This window comes from Pholcus phalangioides, unplaced genomic scaffold (assembly GCF_987345545.1).
Source record: "Pholcus phalangioides strain wild (caught in Gottingen) unplaced genomic scaffold, Ppha-v1.0 ptg000010l_1, whole genome shotgun sequence".
Taxonomy (NCBI): Eukaryota; Metazoa; Arthropoda; class Arachnida; order Araneae; family Pholcidae; genus Pholcus; species Pholcus phalangioides.
In genome coordinates this window covers 30,631,040-30,651,212 of record NW_028301603.1, presented here as the reverse complement: position 1 = coordinate 30,651,212, position 20,173 = coordinate 30,631,040, and the positions used below count along the sequence as shown (strand labels likewise).

At 37.2% G+C, this 20,173-nt stretch overlaps 1 protein-coding gene across 1 annotated transcript in view; it reads right to left on the bottom strand.

Moving 5' to 3' along the window:
- LOC149081268 (cell adhesion molecule Dscam1-like) overlaps window positions 1-20,173 on the bottom strand; it is a 265,918-nt gene that overhangs the window by 72,839 nt on the left and 172,906 nt on the right. Inside the window, exon 8 of the mRNA XM_089238109.1 lies at window positions 9,335-9,499. Coding sequence (XP_089094235.1) covers window positions 9,335-9,499 — 165 coding nt within the window. The remainder of the gene's footprint in view (window positions 1-9,334; window positions 9,500-20,173) is intronic.

Below are 20,173 nucleotides of genomic sequence, written 5' to 3'. Positions count from 1 at the left end.
AATACTTTTTTTTTCTTGAATTACATTTTGATGCCAGTAGTGCCCAAATTTTTCGCCATGACCGATTTTTTAGAGATAAATGGCAACTTTACCTGAGATCTTTGATCTCTCACAACTTTTTTGAGAATAATGGGGGATGGTCTCATATAGTTTCTGATTCCCCACCCCGTATTTTTATTAAGGGAATATGGTCAGCTTAGATGTTTACCGTGTTGGGTGTTTGTTTATATGCTTCTCTACGGGAACCTTTCGCGGGCCGGATTTGACCCACAAGTTGGAGGTTGTGAACCCTGCCCCTGCAGTAGGCTCTATATCAGTGGTAAAGAACCTTCTGCCCGCTGGCCAAGTGCGTCGTGCCAAGTGGATCCCTTCGGCTGCGAAAGGTGTTTTGATTGGAAAATATCAATACACAATGAAAGTCTAGACTGACTATATTTCCTTTATAAAAATACAAGAAATCAGGATCCATACGGGATAACACCAAGTATCGTAAAAAAATTGCCAGATGGAAGTTCTCAATCGCAGCAAAAAAAAAAATGTCTAAGGAAAGTGATGTTGCCAATTGCAGCCAAAAAAGCTGTACTTGCCAATTACATCTAAAAAAATTGTCAAAAGGAAATAAAGTAGCCTATTACAGCCAAAAAAAAAAATTGTCAAAGACAATGAGGTTGCCAGTTACAGCCAAAAACATTTTTGAATGTGTTAATTTGTGAATCATGAAAATAGCCTCTATTTTTGATTTCAGAAACTTGAGTAAGCTTCGTTGATAACAAGGGAGAAAACGGGACATTTTATGAAAAAATTAAGAAAATTCTATTTCGGTATATATATTTTGAAATAATCATCTTCGCAATATATTCTGAAATAACTATCTTCGCAATATATCTTGAAATTATTTCTTTCAATAATTATGCAACTATTTATTTCAATAATTATGCAACTATTTATTTCAATAATTATGCAACTATTTATTTCAATAATTATGCAACTATTTATTTAATTAACCATGCAATTATTTCCTTTCAATAGCCATGCAATTATTTCCTTCCAATAGCCATGCAATTATTTCCTTTCAATAGCCATCCAATTAGATTTTTCAATAGCCATCCAATTAGATCTTTCAATTGCCATCCAATTAGATCTTTCAATAGTTATGCAATAATTTCTTCCAATAGTTATGCAATAATTTCTTCCAATAGTTATGCAATAATTTCTTCCAATAGTTATGCAATAATTTCTTCCAATAGTTATGCAATTATTCATTTCACTATTTATGCAACTTTTTCTTTCAGTATTTATATGCAGTTAATACTTTCAATAGTTATGCAATTAATAATCTCAATATTCATGCAATTAATAATCTCAATATTCATGCAATTAATAATTCCAATATTCATGCAATTAATAATTCCAATATTCATGCAATTATTTCTCTCAATAGTTATGCAATTATTTCTTTCAATAGTTATGCAATTAGTTTTTCAGTATTTATGCAGATATGTCTTTGAATATTTCACCAATACTTTATTAATAATTATGACATAATTTCTATTAGTGATTTCGAAATTATTTCTCTCAGAAATTCAGATTATTTTTTTTTCACACATTAAGGTTTTTTTCCGCATTTTTTTGCAAATTCTGTTTTTTTATGCCGATTTTGCCGTCCTAAAAAAATGTGAAATCGAGAGCCTCAAAAACTGTTTTTTGCCTCGATGTCTCCCAATTCGTTAAGATGGCCCTTGTAACATGTATTAAATGCATAGCGTTACTGGTTGAATCTGTAAAACATCTCGCTATTCCCAATATCACATTATAGTGGCCTTTCTGCTGGCTTAATCACAAATGATTTTTCTAACCTAATCGTTTTGCATTGTGTGTGTGTGTGTGTGTGCTCCTGGCTTTTCTAAAAGCCGGTGGGCCTCAAAAAATTCCGATGGACACACACCTGTGGCCCGAAGGCCATGTGTGGAAGACCCCTGCTATACAACACGGAGTGAATTTGACATAATTTGCCTAACGAATGGAGGTTATAGAGGAGCGGAAGTAGAACATGAAACACACTATAGCACCCCCTGTCCTATCTGTAACCGTTTTCTAGTTATGATGGATAGAGGAAAAATGAGTCAGAGAGATCTGAAAAAAAAGGCTGAATTGGTGAAGTTTTTGAATGACCAACACGCAAATGTTTGAAAAAGAGCAGAAATTATTATTTTCCATAAAGAGACACACTTTTCATCAGGATTTCTAGATTTCAACAGGCGTTGTTGAAAGATTGGGATGTGTAAAATCTAATTCGAAGGTTTTTAACTGCTGGCTGATGCAAAGATATATCTAGGAAAGAGAAAAAAATTCAACTCTGCCCTTGCGGGGAATCAAACTAGCATCTCCTAGAGATAGAAGGCCTCTGCACTGTTTGCCAAAAACGTCGTTATTTTGTCGTAGAATCTTCCTGATTGGTTCACAAATGCCGCATAGTGATTGGATGTGGGACATAGAAATCGCCAATTCTGATGCCGATCATTTATTTTCCTCACAACGATGATACTGGCACGAGCAGAGAATTTTTTTCCCCTGAATATATTCTGAGGGAAAATGGACTACTTAATGAAATCACAAGCGGACTGCTGAGGCCTTCTATCTCTAGGAGGTGCTGATCGAACGCGGGTCCTTTCACTTTCCGGGTAAACGTCCTAGACTACAGAGACAACGAACATCTCAATCTGTCCTTGGAGCTCGTGCGCACTGAACGGGACCGTACATGGACGGTCGGACCTAACTCAGGCTAAAGCTCACAATTGCTGACACTGCCCACCAGATGGTGACTCATCCGAGGACAATATCATACGAACTGAAAACCCACGAAAATCGTCATCACCAAATCTGATGCACCCCAACTCGGAAACGGTTAGGGACAGGACACAGGGTTGCTATGGTGTTTTTGCGCTCCACCTGAGTCCCGTTTCGTTCGGCAGATTGGGTGAAGTTCATCCTGTATGCATACATACATATGTAGATTCTCTGGGAAATGGCAAAGAAAAATAGGTAATGGTCTTTAAAATGGATATTATTCTTTCATCTTTTTTCTATGTTTAAGGAAATGATGAATCGAATTTCCAAGGATATAATACATGGAAAAAAAAGGAAATTCTTCAATTTTTCCAATTTTTTTTTTTCCTGCGGGAAGTCTTTTTTTTTTCTCAAATTACTCGTAAACAGAAAAGAAAATTCGGAATAAATCCATTTTTAACGTAACGAGCAGGAATTCAAAGAATTTATGATTGGAGGGAAAAAGGAAATCGGAACTAGATTAAATGTTCATCGTGGAATACACACATATAGTACCTTTTTAAAATCCAATATAACATTCGCTGAATAAGTACCGAGTAAATATCCTCGAAACGGACTTCTTTTTTTTGCAATTCGTTTATTTTCGTTTCAAACTAAAAAAACTGAATAACAAATTCATTAATGCTTAAAAAAGATTTTGAAATCTTGAAATTTAGGAAATAAGATCCTTTTATTCTTCCGAAATTCGTCCTTTCCCCCCTCCCTCGCGAATTGCGAATCAAGTTAATGATGATCCGTAAGGATCGTCAACGAAAATACTTTGAAAATATAAGAGATAATGATTTTTTTTCTTCTAGTATTTTTTTTATTATCATTATTTATGTTTAATGGAACTTTCGCAGGGGAATGTTTATGGGAAATTAATGTGGGATATTTATTATATCGCTTGCAGTATTTGAACGTGCTGGAATTTGAAAATTCTGGAAGTTATTGCTGAAGTGGATGAAAGAAAACTGAATTTTATTACTGATGATTTTAAAATGGAATAAAATGCGGTAATACAAATATAACACCTCATTTTCCCACATAATCTTTGGATTTCGAAATACATTTTTCTCAACTTATTGGCAGCTTTATAATCCCTTCCTATAGAGCAGTGGCGCGCAAACTTTTTAAACAGCGATCCCCTTATAGCCAAAACAAGGTGACCCCCTGCATAGGCTGACCAGATGTCCCGGTTTTCTGGGACATTCCGAATATGTGCCAGTAACTGTGCTATCCCGAAATAATTTTTTTGGAACTCTTGTTCAGATTTCAATTAGGCGATATTGACTTCCAAAGATATTTAGTTTTTTAAATATCATATATATATTTACTTTAGTTTTTGATGTACTTAGTGTCCCTTATGAAAGATGGAAGTTTAGCGAGATGTATGGTCGTTGATTTTCGTATATACACGGTGATTAATAAAGAATCAACCGATTTCAAAATGGTTCTACACTTGAAATCGGCCATTAACAAAAATTGTTCATTATATCATGCATGGATACAATCTTCATTACAATATGGAATAACAACTTGGGGATGTGATTATAAAACCAACCTACTTCCTATCATAACCTCTTAAAATAGATTTTTTAAACTTTTAAGTTATTCGGTTTTTGACATCTGGTGCTACCGTCAAAGACATCTTGGGTTTACGACACTTGTATGTCTACAAATCGATATTGACACTTAATAAAAATAAGAATTTATGCTCTCCTAAAAAATGCATTTCTCTGAGGAGACGAGACCTGGTGAAATATTTGAATTCCCTTTAAATATAAAAGAGATATTTAAAAACACTTCGTCCACCCTTAGCTCCCAAAATTTACAATGCCTTGCCATTCGAATTAACAAATATAGCTTTCGAATTTAGAATACGAATGGCCCATTCACACATGGCTATGATTCTGTAACACAGTTTCACCTTCTACCTTGAAACAAACTCTTCTCATCCACTACAAAGACATTTCAACCCCTTTCACGATTATGGACTTAATGTTGCGTCCAAACGCCAGTAGACGAAATTCAAACAGGTTCTCTGTGCTTTATTTACCTTTTTCTTCAGCACCGCGAAGCTTAATAGTAACACTGTTACCAACTGAAGTTGCTCTTTCTTTACTCTGTACTCTTTTCTACACTCCTGCTAATGAATTTTTTAAAACACATATAATGTATCTTTCTATTATACGTATACTAAAGTGAAAAAGAACACGTAGGATGTGAGGGTGAAAAAAAAAAGTCTTATGTGTTAATTTTTTCCTTTTGCATATTTTTTCTCGTTTCCCCCTTCCGTTTTATAACGTGCGGTTAGCTTAGAATTTATGAGATTTATCTCCTATTCGCGTCAAATAGAGATAATCCAAGTTTGATGCCACAAGCTTGTACGTGAAGTGGTTGAAAACGATTCTCGTAACTGTCCCACATCGCTCTTGCTAACGGGCTCGAACCGAATCTGACTTTTCTCCTTCTTCTTTTCACCGCACACCAGCTCCGGTCATATCGGCAGTGAGAAATGTACTACTGATCGGTGATCATACGTTCAGTATTTTCTCGGGACAGTCCCGTTTTAATCCCGTTTTTGTTTCTTTTTGTCTTTTTGAAGTTTTCTTCAATTTTTCATTTAATCAGTGACTGGTATAATTTTCACAACTCAATAACTACCGCGTTTCCCCGAAAATAAGCCCTAGCTGAAATCGTCAATGAGAAGCATTTAGTATGTCGTTGCATGATGGTTGTATTGAACTATATAAAATGATAATGGTTTTATTATTATTATTACTTATTATCAAATAAAAATATAAATGAATGATACCATTGAAATTTATGATTTAAATAAGTTATAATATAAACAAAAACTAAATTTTCGTAATCACCTAAACAGGCCTCCTTTGACGAGAGGTGAACGCCTATGCAAACAGATAAATTTGGCACTTTTATCGAAGATAACGAAAAAAATTACCACTCGCGGTGTCTCTGATGACAAATTAAAAAAAAAAACCAACATGTGGCCTGCATTACACTATAAAAGTTTTAGAAAAGTTCTCTCGTAAAACTTGAAAAATGCAACCAATAAGTGTATTTGTTATTTCCCACGGAATTTTTTAATGGTTTTTTTCTCAAGTTTTATAAAAGAACTTTTCTAAAACGTTTATAGTGAACTCCCGGCCTATGAAATAATCCGGCTACCCAATGAATGCCGTTGTCAGAGACAGGGATTTTGCTGTATAAGTTTTTTAAAAGCTCTTTGATAAAACTTGAAAAATGTAACCAATAAGCGTATCGCTTACATTAGGCCAATTGGCTTATTGTTTTTTTTTTCCAGTTCTCTAACATATCTTTTAACAAATCTTTATAGTATAATCCCGGCCATAAATAAACAACCATACAGTTCGACTCTGAGGACCGAATGAAGCGACCAGTATTTCCGGAAGATGGAGAGACACATCACCTTGTTTGGTCCTGAAAATCTAAACCGAACTTCCAGTTTACTTTGAACGACGACATCCAAAAGAAATGTTTTATGATGTCGAAGTTTTTAGTTTTTTTTTGTCGATATTTGTGTAACTATCATTCAAAAATGCCTTAAAAAAGATGGACTTATTCCAACAAAAAATACGAATGCGTAGTTTTTCAGGTTGCTTCTCTAATATAAGCCATACCCCGAAAATAACCCCCAATGCATTTTTTGAAGCAACAGTTAATATAAGACCGGGTCTTGTTTTTAGATTTTTACATATATATTCTCTGAATATTACACATGCTGAAAACATTTTGAGTGTCTTGCACCAGACAGATTTTATATTAACGTATTCGGACGCAGTGAATTTATTTGGAATTGTTCACTTCGAAATCGGTTTTAAAACTGTAATAAAATATGTTTTTTTTTCTTCATTTTTTTTTGCGTTACAAATTGATAAAAAGCGAGTTGTTTAAACTCGCTTTTTATCAATTTGTAAAAATTTCTGAAATGTTGGCTGAGGCAGTATTTCTCAATGTGTATAACTCATACAAAGTAATATGCTTATTGACGTTTTTTATTGTCAGAAGTTTGCTGCTTGGAACGTTTGACAGGCAGTTGTGAACGAGTTGATTTGATGAGTTTTGATTCATTCAACATCTTATACGTTCAGAGTAACGTTGATGCTTTTTAAATAAAACATTGAAACATAGACATGGGGGCTGTGAATTTCTCCGAAAATCCCTTTTTTGAAACATACATTTTGCAGAGTGAACACATTCAGAGCACTAAGTAAAAATGTAAGCAAATATGAAAATGTTGTAGTAGTACCCTTTTTTCCTTTCACTTGAGGGGGGAAAAGTTTAATGGTGCGGGGAGGGGGTGGATCATTTGATCATTTTTGTCGTACCACAGTCATTTTCTGCACCCGAGGGAAAATTGGACAGGGACCTACAATTTATTGCCGATTCCAAACTGCAGTCTGTTTTTGTCATACTCACCTAGAGGTTGGTGCGCTAACCCGTCGGTGTGGGACTTCCTGCGGTAGCAATCTTAATCTGTGGTCATGTCACCTTTCTGTTGTACCCGGGCTAGGAAAGATTTCTCACAAGGATGAACCGGGTATCGAACTCCCGACACCTGTTAATATCCTTTGTTACTTTAGGAGAGTATTTTGTCGACCTGGGCTACCACGCCCGAGGGGGATGGGAAAACCTAAATTTAAATCAATTAATGAGGAAACGAATTGTTTGGAATTCTCTGAGGAGAGAGGATCCCGTAAAAGTTTATTCTGAGAATCTTAAGCCTAAGGAAAAAAATAGCTATTTGTGGTATATTAGAAAGTTTCCTGCCATAATTGGGAATTACGCTGTAGTTTGGCGACTGTTTAGTGATGTCCCGTATTTTCATTAAAGAAATATGGTCAGCTTAGCACCAAATGAACATTTTTCACCCTAGAGAATTATATAGTACCACGTCCTGTTTTCGAACGAGTTTTTTTACGGAAAAATCGAAAAAGAAAAAAAAACGAAGAATTTAATATATTATAACAAAGACAATATAAAATACTGACAATAGATGGCGTGCATAAAACTTCGAAATTTATTATCAGTGGGAAATTCTCTCTCCCTCTCTCGGGCTACGAGCACAGTTTATTCCATCAACGCGTGGTAGTAATCTCTTATTTATCAAAGCAACTTGTCCATAAGAAATTCGGTCGAACAAAAACAAATGACTCGTTTCGTGTGCGGAAAATTCATCGCCAACAATTCACGGCAACGAAAACTCATCGCCAACAATTCACGGCAACGAAAATTCATCGCCAACAATTCACGGCAATGAAAATTCATCGACAAACGGCATAGTGAGTAAGTGGATGAGCAATTGAATGAGCAAGGGAGTGATTAATGAAGTGAATCAGGTAGAGTGAGCAAATGAGTTATGAGTAGAAAAGCAAATAAGTTGATGAGCAGCTCTGGAAGGTGCACAAGTCAACGAGGACAATTGACGTATTTCAAGTTTTCATCCATACGCATAATTCATGCAAAGTACAGAGTGTCCTAGCTGAAGGTATCCAAAAGTAATGGCTTATACTGAGTGAAAAATACTGGTAATGAAAGTTCTGCAAAACATCGATAGAGGATCACTCGTAAAGTCCTCCCGCCCTCGAACATTTCTACCAAGGTTGCAAGTTGCGCATGCTCACTGCCAACAGCTGCTCTGCAGCAGAGTCCAAAACCTCCTAGATGTAATTGGTATCTAGGATGTTTGAGCACTCGCGCGCCGACTGCCAGAGAGCATGTGGTTTGGGGATGCACAAAAATTCCATTTCTTTTCTTCTTTTATTACAGAAGTAACAGTGATAGGACACATTTGCATTGAGAGTTGGGGAAATTCACTGTGTCAGAGATTCCTTAAAATTCCATCTTTCGGCAATATATGGTGCTTTGCCAGATTTAACTGGAACTATTACCGAGTTTTCACACAAGAACTTTCCTGGATCCGAAGACTTGGTTCCGTACAGAGGAAATGTTTGGCGGCCGAATTTTTCTCCAACACGATCATTGCCTCAAGCAAAGAGAAACTTTCCCGAAACCGAGATTATACGACACCCACCCCCCGGATGAAAAAGCCTCACCCCTTGAAAAAACATTGCGTACACCACTAGACACGACCACGCCCTCTTGGGCACTGTCCTTTTATCACTTAAACGACAGAGCCTGGTCATCGATTCATCTGAATCTGAAAGAATTCAAGATTTCACACTGGAGCAACACGAGTGTAGGAAGGAAAACTAAAGCCTCGAGAAAATGAGGGTGCCATAAACGTATGAGGTTTGACGCATTTACGGAACAGTCCGGGAGATTTTTGAGTACCATTTATCGCTGAGAGCAGAGTGATCCACTCGCAGACAACGTGAAAACTCTTTTGCCTGTCAATGCTTGGTGCTTCGGGATAGACACGAGATCCGCAGGCGAGGTTGCAAAAGTGTTAATGACGTAGAATTTTAAAGTGTTACGATTGATTTCTGATATTCAGACTCACTTCTAACGATGACTCTAACAGTAGCAGATACTGGCGTTGATTCTTTTCCAGAAGTCACCTCGCAGGTGTACATCCCGTCATCTTCAGCCTGTTGTACTACAGATATCATCATGGTGCCGTTGGGATAAACTCTCTGACGTTGATTGACTGGTAGGACCCTTCCTTCTGCAAAAAATCAATAACATAAGAGTGAGTATCAATGCATACGCATCAAATTAGTTGAATAGACAATGAATTGGATCTGATCTGAACAATCAGATGAATTGGGAAAGCATGAAATCGCGTCTTATGTGCCGCAACCAGTGATTTTAATTAGGCTTAGTTATGGTTAAAGAAACTAAAATTCATTTTAAAAAACTTGCTTTAATAAGCTGAAATTTTGGAACACCAATGTTGAACCTGGAATCTATAGAAATTTATCGATACTGGGTCGATTTTCAGTATATTAAACAGTTTAAAGGTGTTTCATTCTGAAACTACATTGAAACGAAATGAAAGATGCAGTAGTAGAACTAGCGGATCTACCCAAGTAGCAGTTCTGGGAAATATTCCCTCCTTCCCTAAAAAAAATAGAAACTCCAAGGCTGTATGCGAATGAAATTCTTAAGTACCAGCCCTGTAATGAACTTTAACAAGCGTCCCAACTAGTTGGTTGAGGTCTGTGCTACCCAATGCGCCTCGCATGCAATGGGGGGTACGAACAAATCAAGCTTAAGAAAATATGAAAATAATTTATCGCAGAAAACTTTGGAGATAAAATAAATTGAAAAATGCTAATCATGAGCATATGAAATGGAATAATTTGCGAGGAAAGTGTAATTTTTTACGCGTACGCGTTGTTTTTTTCGGCATATCTGCGAGTTATCTGGATCTTTTAATCCAGTGTTTCCCAAAGTGGGCAATACCGCCCCCTGCTGGGCGACGGAAAGGTCCAAAGGGGGAGCGGTAGAGGCTACGGTTATAGCACAAGATCCTATTTGTTCTCTTGAGTTGGGGGGGGGGCGATGAGAGGAAAAAAATTCTCTGAAAAAAGGGGCGATGGAACAAAAAGTTCGGGAAACTATGATTTAAGCGGTGCGGTGCCGAAAAGAGATCTCCAACAAGTGAGAATTTTGTCCAAACCTGTCCCTGTTCACGTGATATTCCCAGGGGATTGACTGCCCATTCAAGAAAATGAAATAAATCGGTGACGTCACCGTGAAAAGAACAGACCAAAAGGGGAGCTGAACCTTAGAAATTGATTCCTAAAGACGAGACAAAAACGGTTTGAACCACTGCTGCACAATCAATAAATTCACGTACATTGTAGCAATCAGAACTTATCATAAAAACCAAGTCAATAACAAAATAATGATATAATTTTATAGAAACTAGCCACTCAATTGTACATTCCTCGTCCCGTTATTTAATTCTCATTCCTCTCTTCTCAAGTCTAAACTCCCTTTTGACACCCGGACACAAAATGGGATTCGATACCTTTTACTCATACAAAACATTTACTTTCCCCTTCTTGTGAGAGATCAACAGAAAATATGAGCGGAGAAAACGTCCAGAAAGACGAGGAGAAAGAGAGAGAGAGAAAGGAGTCGCAGACACACAAAAATCCATTTCTCTCGAGGTTTGTCCTGACACGAGGAGGAAAGGAGGACAAGGGAGGACGGTCCGATCAGTGCTCGACGATCCATCAGCCCCCGGAATCACTCCCGGAAATTCCAATATTCGAGTTCCACTGAATTCATGAATAACAAAACGCGTCCCGGAGACGCGCACGTCGTCTTCTCTTCCTTCTCGAGAGAATCTGTATTTTATATTCACTCCAGATGTTCCGGGCAAGTCCCACTGTGGTATATTTATAATAAACTTCGGCTTGGGAACAACGCAACGGGGACACGACGTGTGTCCTCCTCCTTCATCTTCTCCGCGCGTGTCTCCCATGGTCGTCGAATATGTTTATTGGCTTGTCGGAGAACAAGCAGTGGTGTACCTTGGGCAGAGATTAGGACGGGGGGGGGGGAGGACAGAAGAGAGAGAAGGACACGGCGGTATTTTCTATTTCTGTCCTGTCTCCTCCAGCATCGGGAATTGGAAGTCCTGCGGTGACACACACAGACGCGCTCCACCTTGCGGTAATATGTAATGCCGAGTCGAAAATCGAGGTATTTCATCGGTACGAAATATTATTACATCTGTGTTGCATAATAAAAATAATATTACGTATTTCTCGTGTGTGTCTTCGCCCCGGAATAAAACAAAAGGTTTCCCGACGCAAATATGTATTATACATTAAACATGAGGAGAGAATCTGAATTTTATTTATTTTTTTTTAGTATGAATTTTTGTTTTGTCTAATCAAATGCATTCGGAAGAAAAACTTTTTGAGTTTTTGAATTCCGTAACGTAAGGGAATTTCGAATTTGTGGGAAAAGAGGAGGTTTTAATTCTTGAGGAGATGGGGGAGAGAGAGAGAGAGAGAGAAACATACTTTCATTCATACTCTATGCCGTCACGGTTCTGTGTAAGAATTTGAATTTTGAAATTTTGTTTATTTCATTTTTTTCCTCTAAAAATAAAATTACATTTACCGGATTTTCTTTCTTTTTGAAAATTTTTTTGGGCACATTTAGCAAAATCACCAAAAATATACTCCTAATTTGTTATGTTTCAAATAGGATCCCTTCTCTACTTGAAGCGAGATATGCATAGTACAATCCCTAGAAATACATAGTAGACTTGCGCCTACCCTTCGAAATTAATTCATAAGCAAGGGGGATGGGAGAAATTGGGTATCCCCAGAAATGCATAAGACCTGCGTATTCATAGAAATAGACTTGCGTAACCGTGGAAATGTTTAGTGGGACTTGCAAATACCCAGAATAGAAATTAATTGACTTGCGTATTCCTAAAAACTGTATAGAAGACTTGCGCATTCCTAAAAACTGTATAGAAGACTTGCGTATTCCTAAAAACGGTATAGAAGACTTGCGCATTCCTAAAAACTGTATAAAAGACTTGCGCATTCTCCTAAAAGCTGTGTAGAAGACTTGCGTTTCCATGGAAGTGTTATAGGAATATATATATATATATATATTTCTGCGTATTCATAGAAGTACATAGGACATGGAAATGCTTAGGGGGACTTGTGCAAATCCCCAGAATAGAAATGCATTGACTTGCGTATTCATAGATGATAGTCTAGAAATACATAAAATACTGTATTTTTTTTAATTCCTAGAACTACTATAGATATCCATCGCTATAGAAATGTATAGGATTTGCATCTCTATAAAAATGCAGAAGGTACCCCTAGAAATGTAGTGATTCCTATTACTCTCCTGTGCCCTCCAGGATCGGAAGTTGGAAGTCCTGCGGTGACACAGACCATCTTCATCTTTCGATAATGTGTAGTACCGCGTCGAAAAAATTGAGGTATTTCATTGATGTAGAAAAATATATTACATTTGTGTTGCGTATAAAAATATTATATTTCGCATCTCGTGTGTCTTCGCCCCCGCTTTTTTTTATTTACATCTGGAATAAAACAAAAGGTTCCGTCACAAATACATAAAATACATTAAACATGAGACAATTTGAATTTTATTTTCTCTGTATGGATTTTTGTTTTGTCTAATCAAATGCATTCCTAAGAAGAATTTTGAATTTTTGAATTCTCTGTAAGAGAATTTCTGAGTTCGCAAGAAAAAAATAATGATTTCTATCTTGAAATGGAAATGTATAAAATACTTCATGAAAATATACTTTTACTTATACAGTGGAACTTCGGTTAACGAGCTTAATTCGCTCCGTGAACGAGCTCGTTATTCGAATCAAACTCCCCAATAGGAAATAATGAAAACGCGAATAGTTAGTTCCACAATTATTTCATTCACATAAAACTGGCTAATAATAGAATGGCATTTAATCAATAATACAATGCAATAATAATTATATCTATATACATAATACAATAAAATACGTATATTGGACGAGCCAATGAATTTTCAGAGATATTGACCTCGGCCCGCGCCTATCCTGGGCTAGAAATCAGTGAACTTCTCTCTTGCGGGGAGGGCGTCTCAACATCATGGTTCCTCAGGAATAGTGCAGGGCACCATCGGCTTACCTCCCCACTCTTGGATGCAGTAATTTTTCTAAGGCACCGTATTTGGATAGAAATGCCTGTCTAGTATGATATTCACATATTGGGCTCTCGAAAATTTTGACCAAATATCGTTATCACGAGCACCCCTTTTCAAACTTGAGGCCCACGTATTAAGACCGGCACTGAAAAAGTGTTCTGGGGTCACCCGTGCTTGGCTGGAGAGAAGTAATTTAGACAGACAGACAGACAGAATTTAATTTTTCTCGTCGCTGCCCAGCCCAAAGGGGCTGCCTGGCGACTTACAGACTGCTCTTGCTACCTATGAAGGGGGTTATAGACAAGTTTGTGCAGATGTGAAGTGCTTGTAAGTTAATAGAAAAAAACAACAACATACAGTCCGATAAATGCTACCATCAGAATAGTAAAATGCACAAAGAACAGCCAAACTTCATCAAAATGTCACTCTATGAAATAGAGCAGTTAATCAGTAAAAGCAATAGTAGTTTAAAATATATATATATATATATATACATACACATATACACACACATACATACACATACATATATATATATATTATGCGATAAATACAAGTATTATAATGGACACAAAAATGAAATCACTTATGTACAATTCACCAAAACGCTACATAATGCACTAATGAGAAAATAATAATAAAAAAAAAAATCTAACATACAAAAGAAGTCATAGAAAAACAATTGAGTTAGCCGAAATTATACAAATTGGTGCAGTGCAAGATCAGTCATGTGCATCAAATCACGATGCCACTCTATGCAATAAAGTTGATCTATTATTTCGATAGCAAATTAAAAGTACAAAAATGTTATGATAGATAGACAAAGATTATACAGCTCAGTAGTTCAGACCCTAACGCACCGACCATGGCACGTGCAGCACGTTTTGAGGCCTGAGAAATTTTAGTCTTTGACGTGGGTTGTAATCGACCATCTCTCTCAGATGCTCGTATTCTGAGTTCCTCATCCTTTCAAAGTGATCCTCTGAGATTTGTTGGATGTAGCTGAGGATGGTTGGAATCTTCATGTCTTTTCTAATGTCAGCCTCTCTGATGTACTTTGGGGCACGCACAAGAGTTCTCAGTATTTTATTCTGTTGACTTTGCAGACGCTGCATGTTGGTTTTTGAAACATGAGCCCATACTGGGGCGGCGTATGATTGATTTAAACAATATGACTTTGTTTTTAAGAGTTAATCTTGCACTTGGAAATGTAATGCGTGACATCATTCCCATGGTTTGGGTAGCCTTAGTTCTTACGTGATTTATTTGAGGAACGAAGGATAATGATTGGTTTAGAATACATCCCAAATATTTCACTTCCTTCACTGGGCTTCTCTGCCCAGGTAGATTGGTGCTCTAGTGAATTTGGTTCTTCTTGTTATCCAGATGAACTGACACTTGGCATGATTAAGCTCGACAGCATTATCCTCACACCAGTCTTCAACCTCCTCCAGAGTCTCCTGAAGATTTTCTCTGCATTTATCAGATTTTCTGTTGTTGGTGATAATAATTGCATCATCCGAAAAAAGGGTCCCAGTATGCCCATTTGGGGGGCAGGGGAGTCATTGATGTAGATGGAGAAGAGCTGAGGCCCAAGAACTGATCCTTGGGGAACCGAGGCTCTTATTGGACGAACAGAAGAACAAGCATTTCCATTTTTTACCAGAAAATGCCTGTCTTTAAGATAGCTGTTGAAAAACAACACGTAGTGGTCAGGAAAACCGTATTCAACAAGCTTGGCCAACAGAGTTACGTGATTCGTTTAGTCAAACGCCTTGCTAATGTCCAAGCACATTGCGCAGGTGAACTCCTTGTGGTTGAAGGCTTGTATTGCAAATTCTACGACTCGATGCAGCTGTGACACAGGAGTGGTTTCTTCTGAATCCATGCTGCTCAGGACGAAGAAAATTAGAAGATTCGAGATAGTTATTGAATCGTTCCCTAACGAACTCGAGGCGACCACCGATAGACAGCGCCTTCACTTCCAACCCATCTCACTAATGGCAGTAAATTGCAATATAGCGATATGGCCAGAGTTGGTGTTTGGTGAAGTAGTAGTTATTGAATCGTATAAGAGTAGTTATTGAATCGTATAAGAGTAGTTATTGAATCGTATAAGAGTAGTTATTGAATCGTATAAGAGTAGTTATTGAATCGTATAAGAGTAGTTATTGAATCGTATAAGAGTAGTTATTGAATCTTATAAGAAGAATACGTTCAAACAGCTTCGATATATTGCTCAGAAGGCTGATCGGTCGAAAATTTTTGGCTATGAGAGGGTTAGAGCCAGATTTGTGGATAGGTTTGATTACTGAAAGTTTCCATATCTTCGGGAAGTGACAAGTTTTTAACAAGCTATTAAAAATGTTGGTTAGAGTCATAAGGGCAGATAGGGCAGATTTTTGAGAGCAAGATTGGAGATTTCATATAGTCCAGAGGCTTTCTTGAATGAGGTTGGGCCTGGAAAAGACGAGGAAGGTCACGAGAAGAAAATATTGTCCATGCGGGGAGCGTATAGGCTAAAAAAGGTAAAGAAACACCAAACTAGAAGACACCAACTACAGTCTGCACACAACCACACACAGTTGCCGAATCCTCCTTCCTTCAATGGATGAAGTTCGATTTTTCCTATTCCCAAATCAACTCGTGCCAACAAAAACATCACCATCGGGCCGTAACGGGACATGTGGTCAAAGTAGATACAATTCATCTCGCCAATTTCGGATGTCGAAAGGTCAGCCTGAATTGACGCTGGCTGTTTGACAAATTTCGTCTTCTCCCCCCCCCCTCCCACTCTTCCCCCGAAAATGAAATATTTTTGCGCAATTTAACGTTACGCTTGTCATTTTCGTCATTAAAAACGAAAGCAACAATTTTCTTCTTCCAGGTAAATTGTTTGAGAATAATTTTATTTCCCCCAATAATAGGGATTCTTTACAAAGCCGTGGTCAAAACTCGGGAGATACGAGAATTTTTCGGGAGCCCGGCAGGTGGAGTAGAAATTCGGGAGCCTCCCAGAAAATCGGGGAGAGTTCGCAGCTATGATAGTATATGTATACAAATTGAAGAAAAATACAAGGTGGATAAGAAGTCCTGGACACGTTTTAAAAAAAAATGCTTAGCGAACATGAGCGCCATTTTACCCGTTCAGATGTATATTTAAAGACCATAGTTTTATGTGCAACGCGTTTTAATTATGCACTCTTTGTATTATGTCAAGATTGTAGTTTTACAGCGACACCTGCGAATGGAATTTGAACTTTTTTTTTTTAATTTATCGAAGCAAAACTCTAAGGTTACGACGAGTATTTTAGTGCAAACCGTACCCTTTTATGTCAATTGGTTGACTTCTTATTGAGTTTTAGAATGTGTCCGGGACTTTTCGTCGATCCCCTGTTCGGACTGTTCGTCGATTCTCTTGATTTTTGGTGCAATAATAAATACACGGGAAGCACACCGGCAATTATTAAATATGTTAAAATTGATTTCACCGGTGTTTTTCCTTAATATTAGACCAACGAATAAGTCGAATTTATATGGGCCGTAGATTAATCTCCAAGTTATCAAGTATTGTTCAACGGATCACAAATTTTTCGCTCATCTCATTAATATAAATTAGCTTCAATTAACCGATATTTCGCGTGGTGCTGCCATCTGCAGTCCGAATCGAAAGGGAGAAACTAGTTACGTTTGTATGATTGATATCTGATGTTGTAGGATTGCTGTTCGAGACATTTTCGAAGGAAGTTGGTAAAACCAAAGACATTCAGGTAGCAAAATAACTCTATATAATATATTCCCGCAATCCTCTTCTCCAGTTTCTTTCAACGGCAGCTGCTGTTTGGGATTTCTTTCCTCCATCCTAACTCTCTCTTCCTCCTTTATATCGATGAGTTCATCATTTTATTCCTACTCCCTGAGAAATAGGGCGGCGGATGAGAAGAAAATGATAGAGTAGTAAATACACTCGTATATAACGATAATCACGACTAGAATTTTCTTCTCTCTCTCTCTCTCGTCTTCTTTACTTTTTTTCCTTCTTTTTCTTCAGCGTGAGAGTGAGACGCCTTTAAGCATTATCATCGACCAGCAAAATACGAAAGATAGAAATCATAATAATAACAAGGGAAAAAAAAACGGTACATTTTTGATACAACATGGATATAATAACATGTTTTTCTTTCGGTAGATAGGAGACGTTTTTTTCTCCCTCCGGTAAGGAAAATGGTAAGAATTTCCGGATTTTCAGGATTTTTTTCCCTCCTTATTTTTTTCCCGTCGCTATCTCTTAACCAGGTTTCACAAACCCAGCATTATTATTATTTTTTTTTTCAAGATAAGCAAAAAAAAAAAAATGTTTCGCTTCTCATGAAACCCGGAATAAGAATTTCCTCGCTGTGATGAACTCATTTCCTCTGAAGAAATATTTTATAATGGCATAAATGTTACGTATCATAAATATCTATGCATTTATACGTACACTGTGTGATGATTTTCTGTGGAAAGTGCATGAATATCGCCAATCAATCCCGATGTTATCGTACCCATTGATAAGATGTCTTTGATCTCTGAGAGGAATATTTGATTGCTAATATTTGAAGCCAGCTTCAAAGAATTTCATTAGAGCCCCATAGTTTCTTGGGGTTTATTTTGATTCACTGGCAAAATTATCTTCACACAGTAATTTCTGTTGCTCTCTTTGAAGCTAAAAATCTCAGAATAACGCGTTACCAATCGCCGATATATTCTCTGAATTTCGTGTTTTGATGTAGAGCAGTATTTCCGTAATTTTTCGAAGCAAATGACACCCTTTTTGATTGGAATTTTATTGGCTATCCCCTTCCCCCTTCAGGGTCACTCTTACTGCCGTATAATTCACTTCATTAAGAAAATAAAATAGTGGCTGCACTGTAACCTGCTACCAAATTATCACACATTTTCTGCTTTTTTCTGTAACAGGGAAGGTTAGAATTTTAATATATTATATGATACTCATATATATATGTATGAAATATATCAGTGAGAGCCGTGCGCGCAGAATCGACTTTTGTAGGGGAGCACGAAAGTCTTCTGGGGGGGGGGGGGGTGAACAACACGAAAATTTTCTTCCCGAGAAATTTTGAGTTACCACACCTCAAAAAGCATTTAAATTGACAGAAATTGGTTAATATAGCAAATAAAGGGCATCGCTTTCGATATTTCAATTTTTTTTACTAAAATACGCATTTTTGTACAGTCAAACCTCGTTAATGAGTCACTCTTGGCAGAGCAAAAATATATGACTTGATAAGTGGAGTGACTCGTTAAACGGAGTAAGCCATAGCTGAGCCAATTCCTGCATGAGGATAATTGGGACTTCCAAGAAGTGATCCGGTAAGCGGAGTGACATGTTAACTGGGTGACGCACTAACGAGGTTTGGCTGTATATATATATATATATGTTATCTACAGTTTTGGAAGAAATTCCACAGCTTTAACTAAGCATGTTTGGAAGCTGGAACAGGCACATATGGATAATGTGAAGTTCAAGAAAAGGTGGGGGAGGGATCGAAATACCTAGCGTGCCTTGAAAAAGGGGAAAAAAATCATATTTCTACGTTTATTTAAATCTGGATTTGTTTCTTTCACGAGTCCATATAGGAAGTCGCCATATTGGTTAACTTAGAAACGGTTTGCATGTCCCTCAAAGAAAGAGAGAGATATCAAGTGATCCAAAAAGCCTCATTTAAGAGAACCCGAGCAGTGCCGGGAATTATAGCTAGTCTATATATATGTAAAACTTTTTGGTCGGCACGTGCCACCTCCCCCCTTTCCCTCCGCGTACGGCTCTGAGCTAAGCCATTCCCTACTACTTAAAGGATTATGTACTTTTCGCTCTATTTTAACTGTTTTTACTAATTTTTAATGATTCCTTTTTCTTTCAATTTTACACCTGAGGCCCCCAAATTCAGTGAAGAAATCGACCTAAATTGTGTGATTGATTGATGTAATTAATTAGTTAATTAGTATAAAGAATATTTTGGCATACAATAAACAAAAAATCAATCAATCAATAAACAATAAATTAATAATCAGTTTTGGCTCAGTCGTGGCAAGGGATATTGGTTTAATTAATTGCTTTTGTTTTACGTTACGGGAGACGGAAATAAATTTCTTATCGAATGATTTTAATTCGGAATTTCTCTCGTGAATATCTAGTTTGTTACTACAGTGCCTCACCCCCATCCCCACAAGACTGTGAAGACCCACAGTTTGGGAGCCACTGGTGTATGTACCCACTACGAAATGGGGGAGAAAAATCATCGTTTTTTCGATGATAACAATTGAAAAATAAAATTAAAAAAATGATTTGTCCACAAAATTTAAACCACAAATGCACTGATTCAATGGAATAATTTTCAACAAAAAACAACCATATTCATTATGTATTGCATTTAGCTCGGAACACATATAGACAAGAATATAAGATCTGTAAGTTTATGAAGAGAAAAGGGTGGCACATCAGCCCAGGTTTAATGCCTGAATTGCCTGCGTAATCTATCAGAATGTTACGCATGGAGCACAGGAAAAATCTGTCAGTTTTCCTGGTCTGTCCACACCACTTCGGTGACAATATTCTAGTAACGCAAATTTCCGGCATGGCTATTTCCGTAGCAAAGATGGTAATTTCAGCAACTTTTTTTTTTCTTTCAGTACAAGAGAC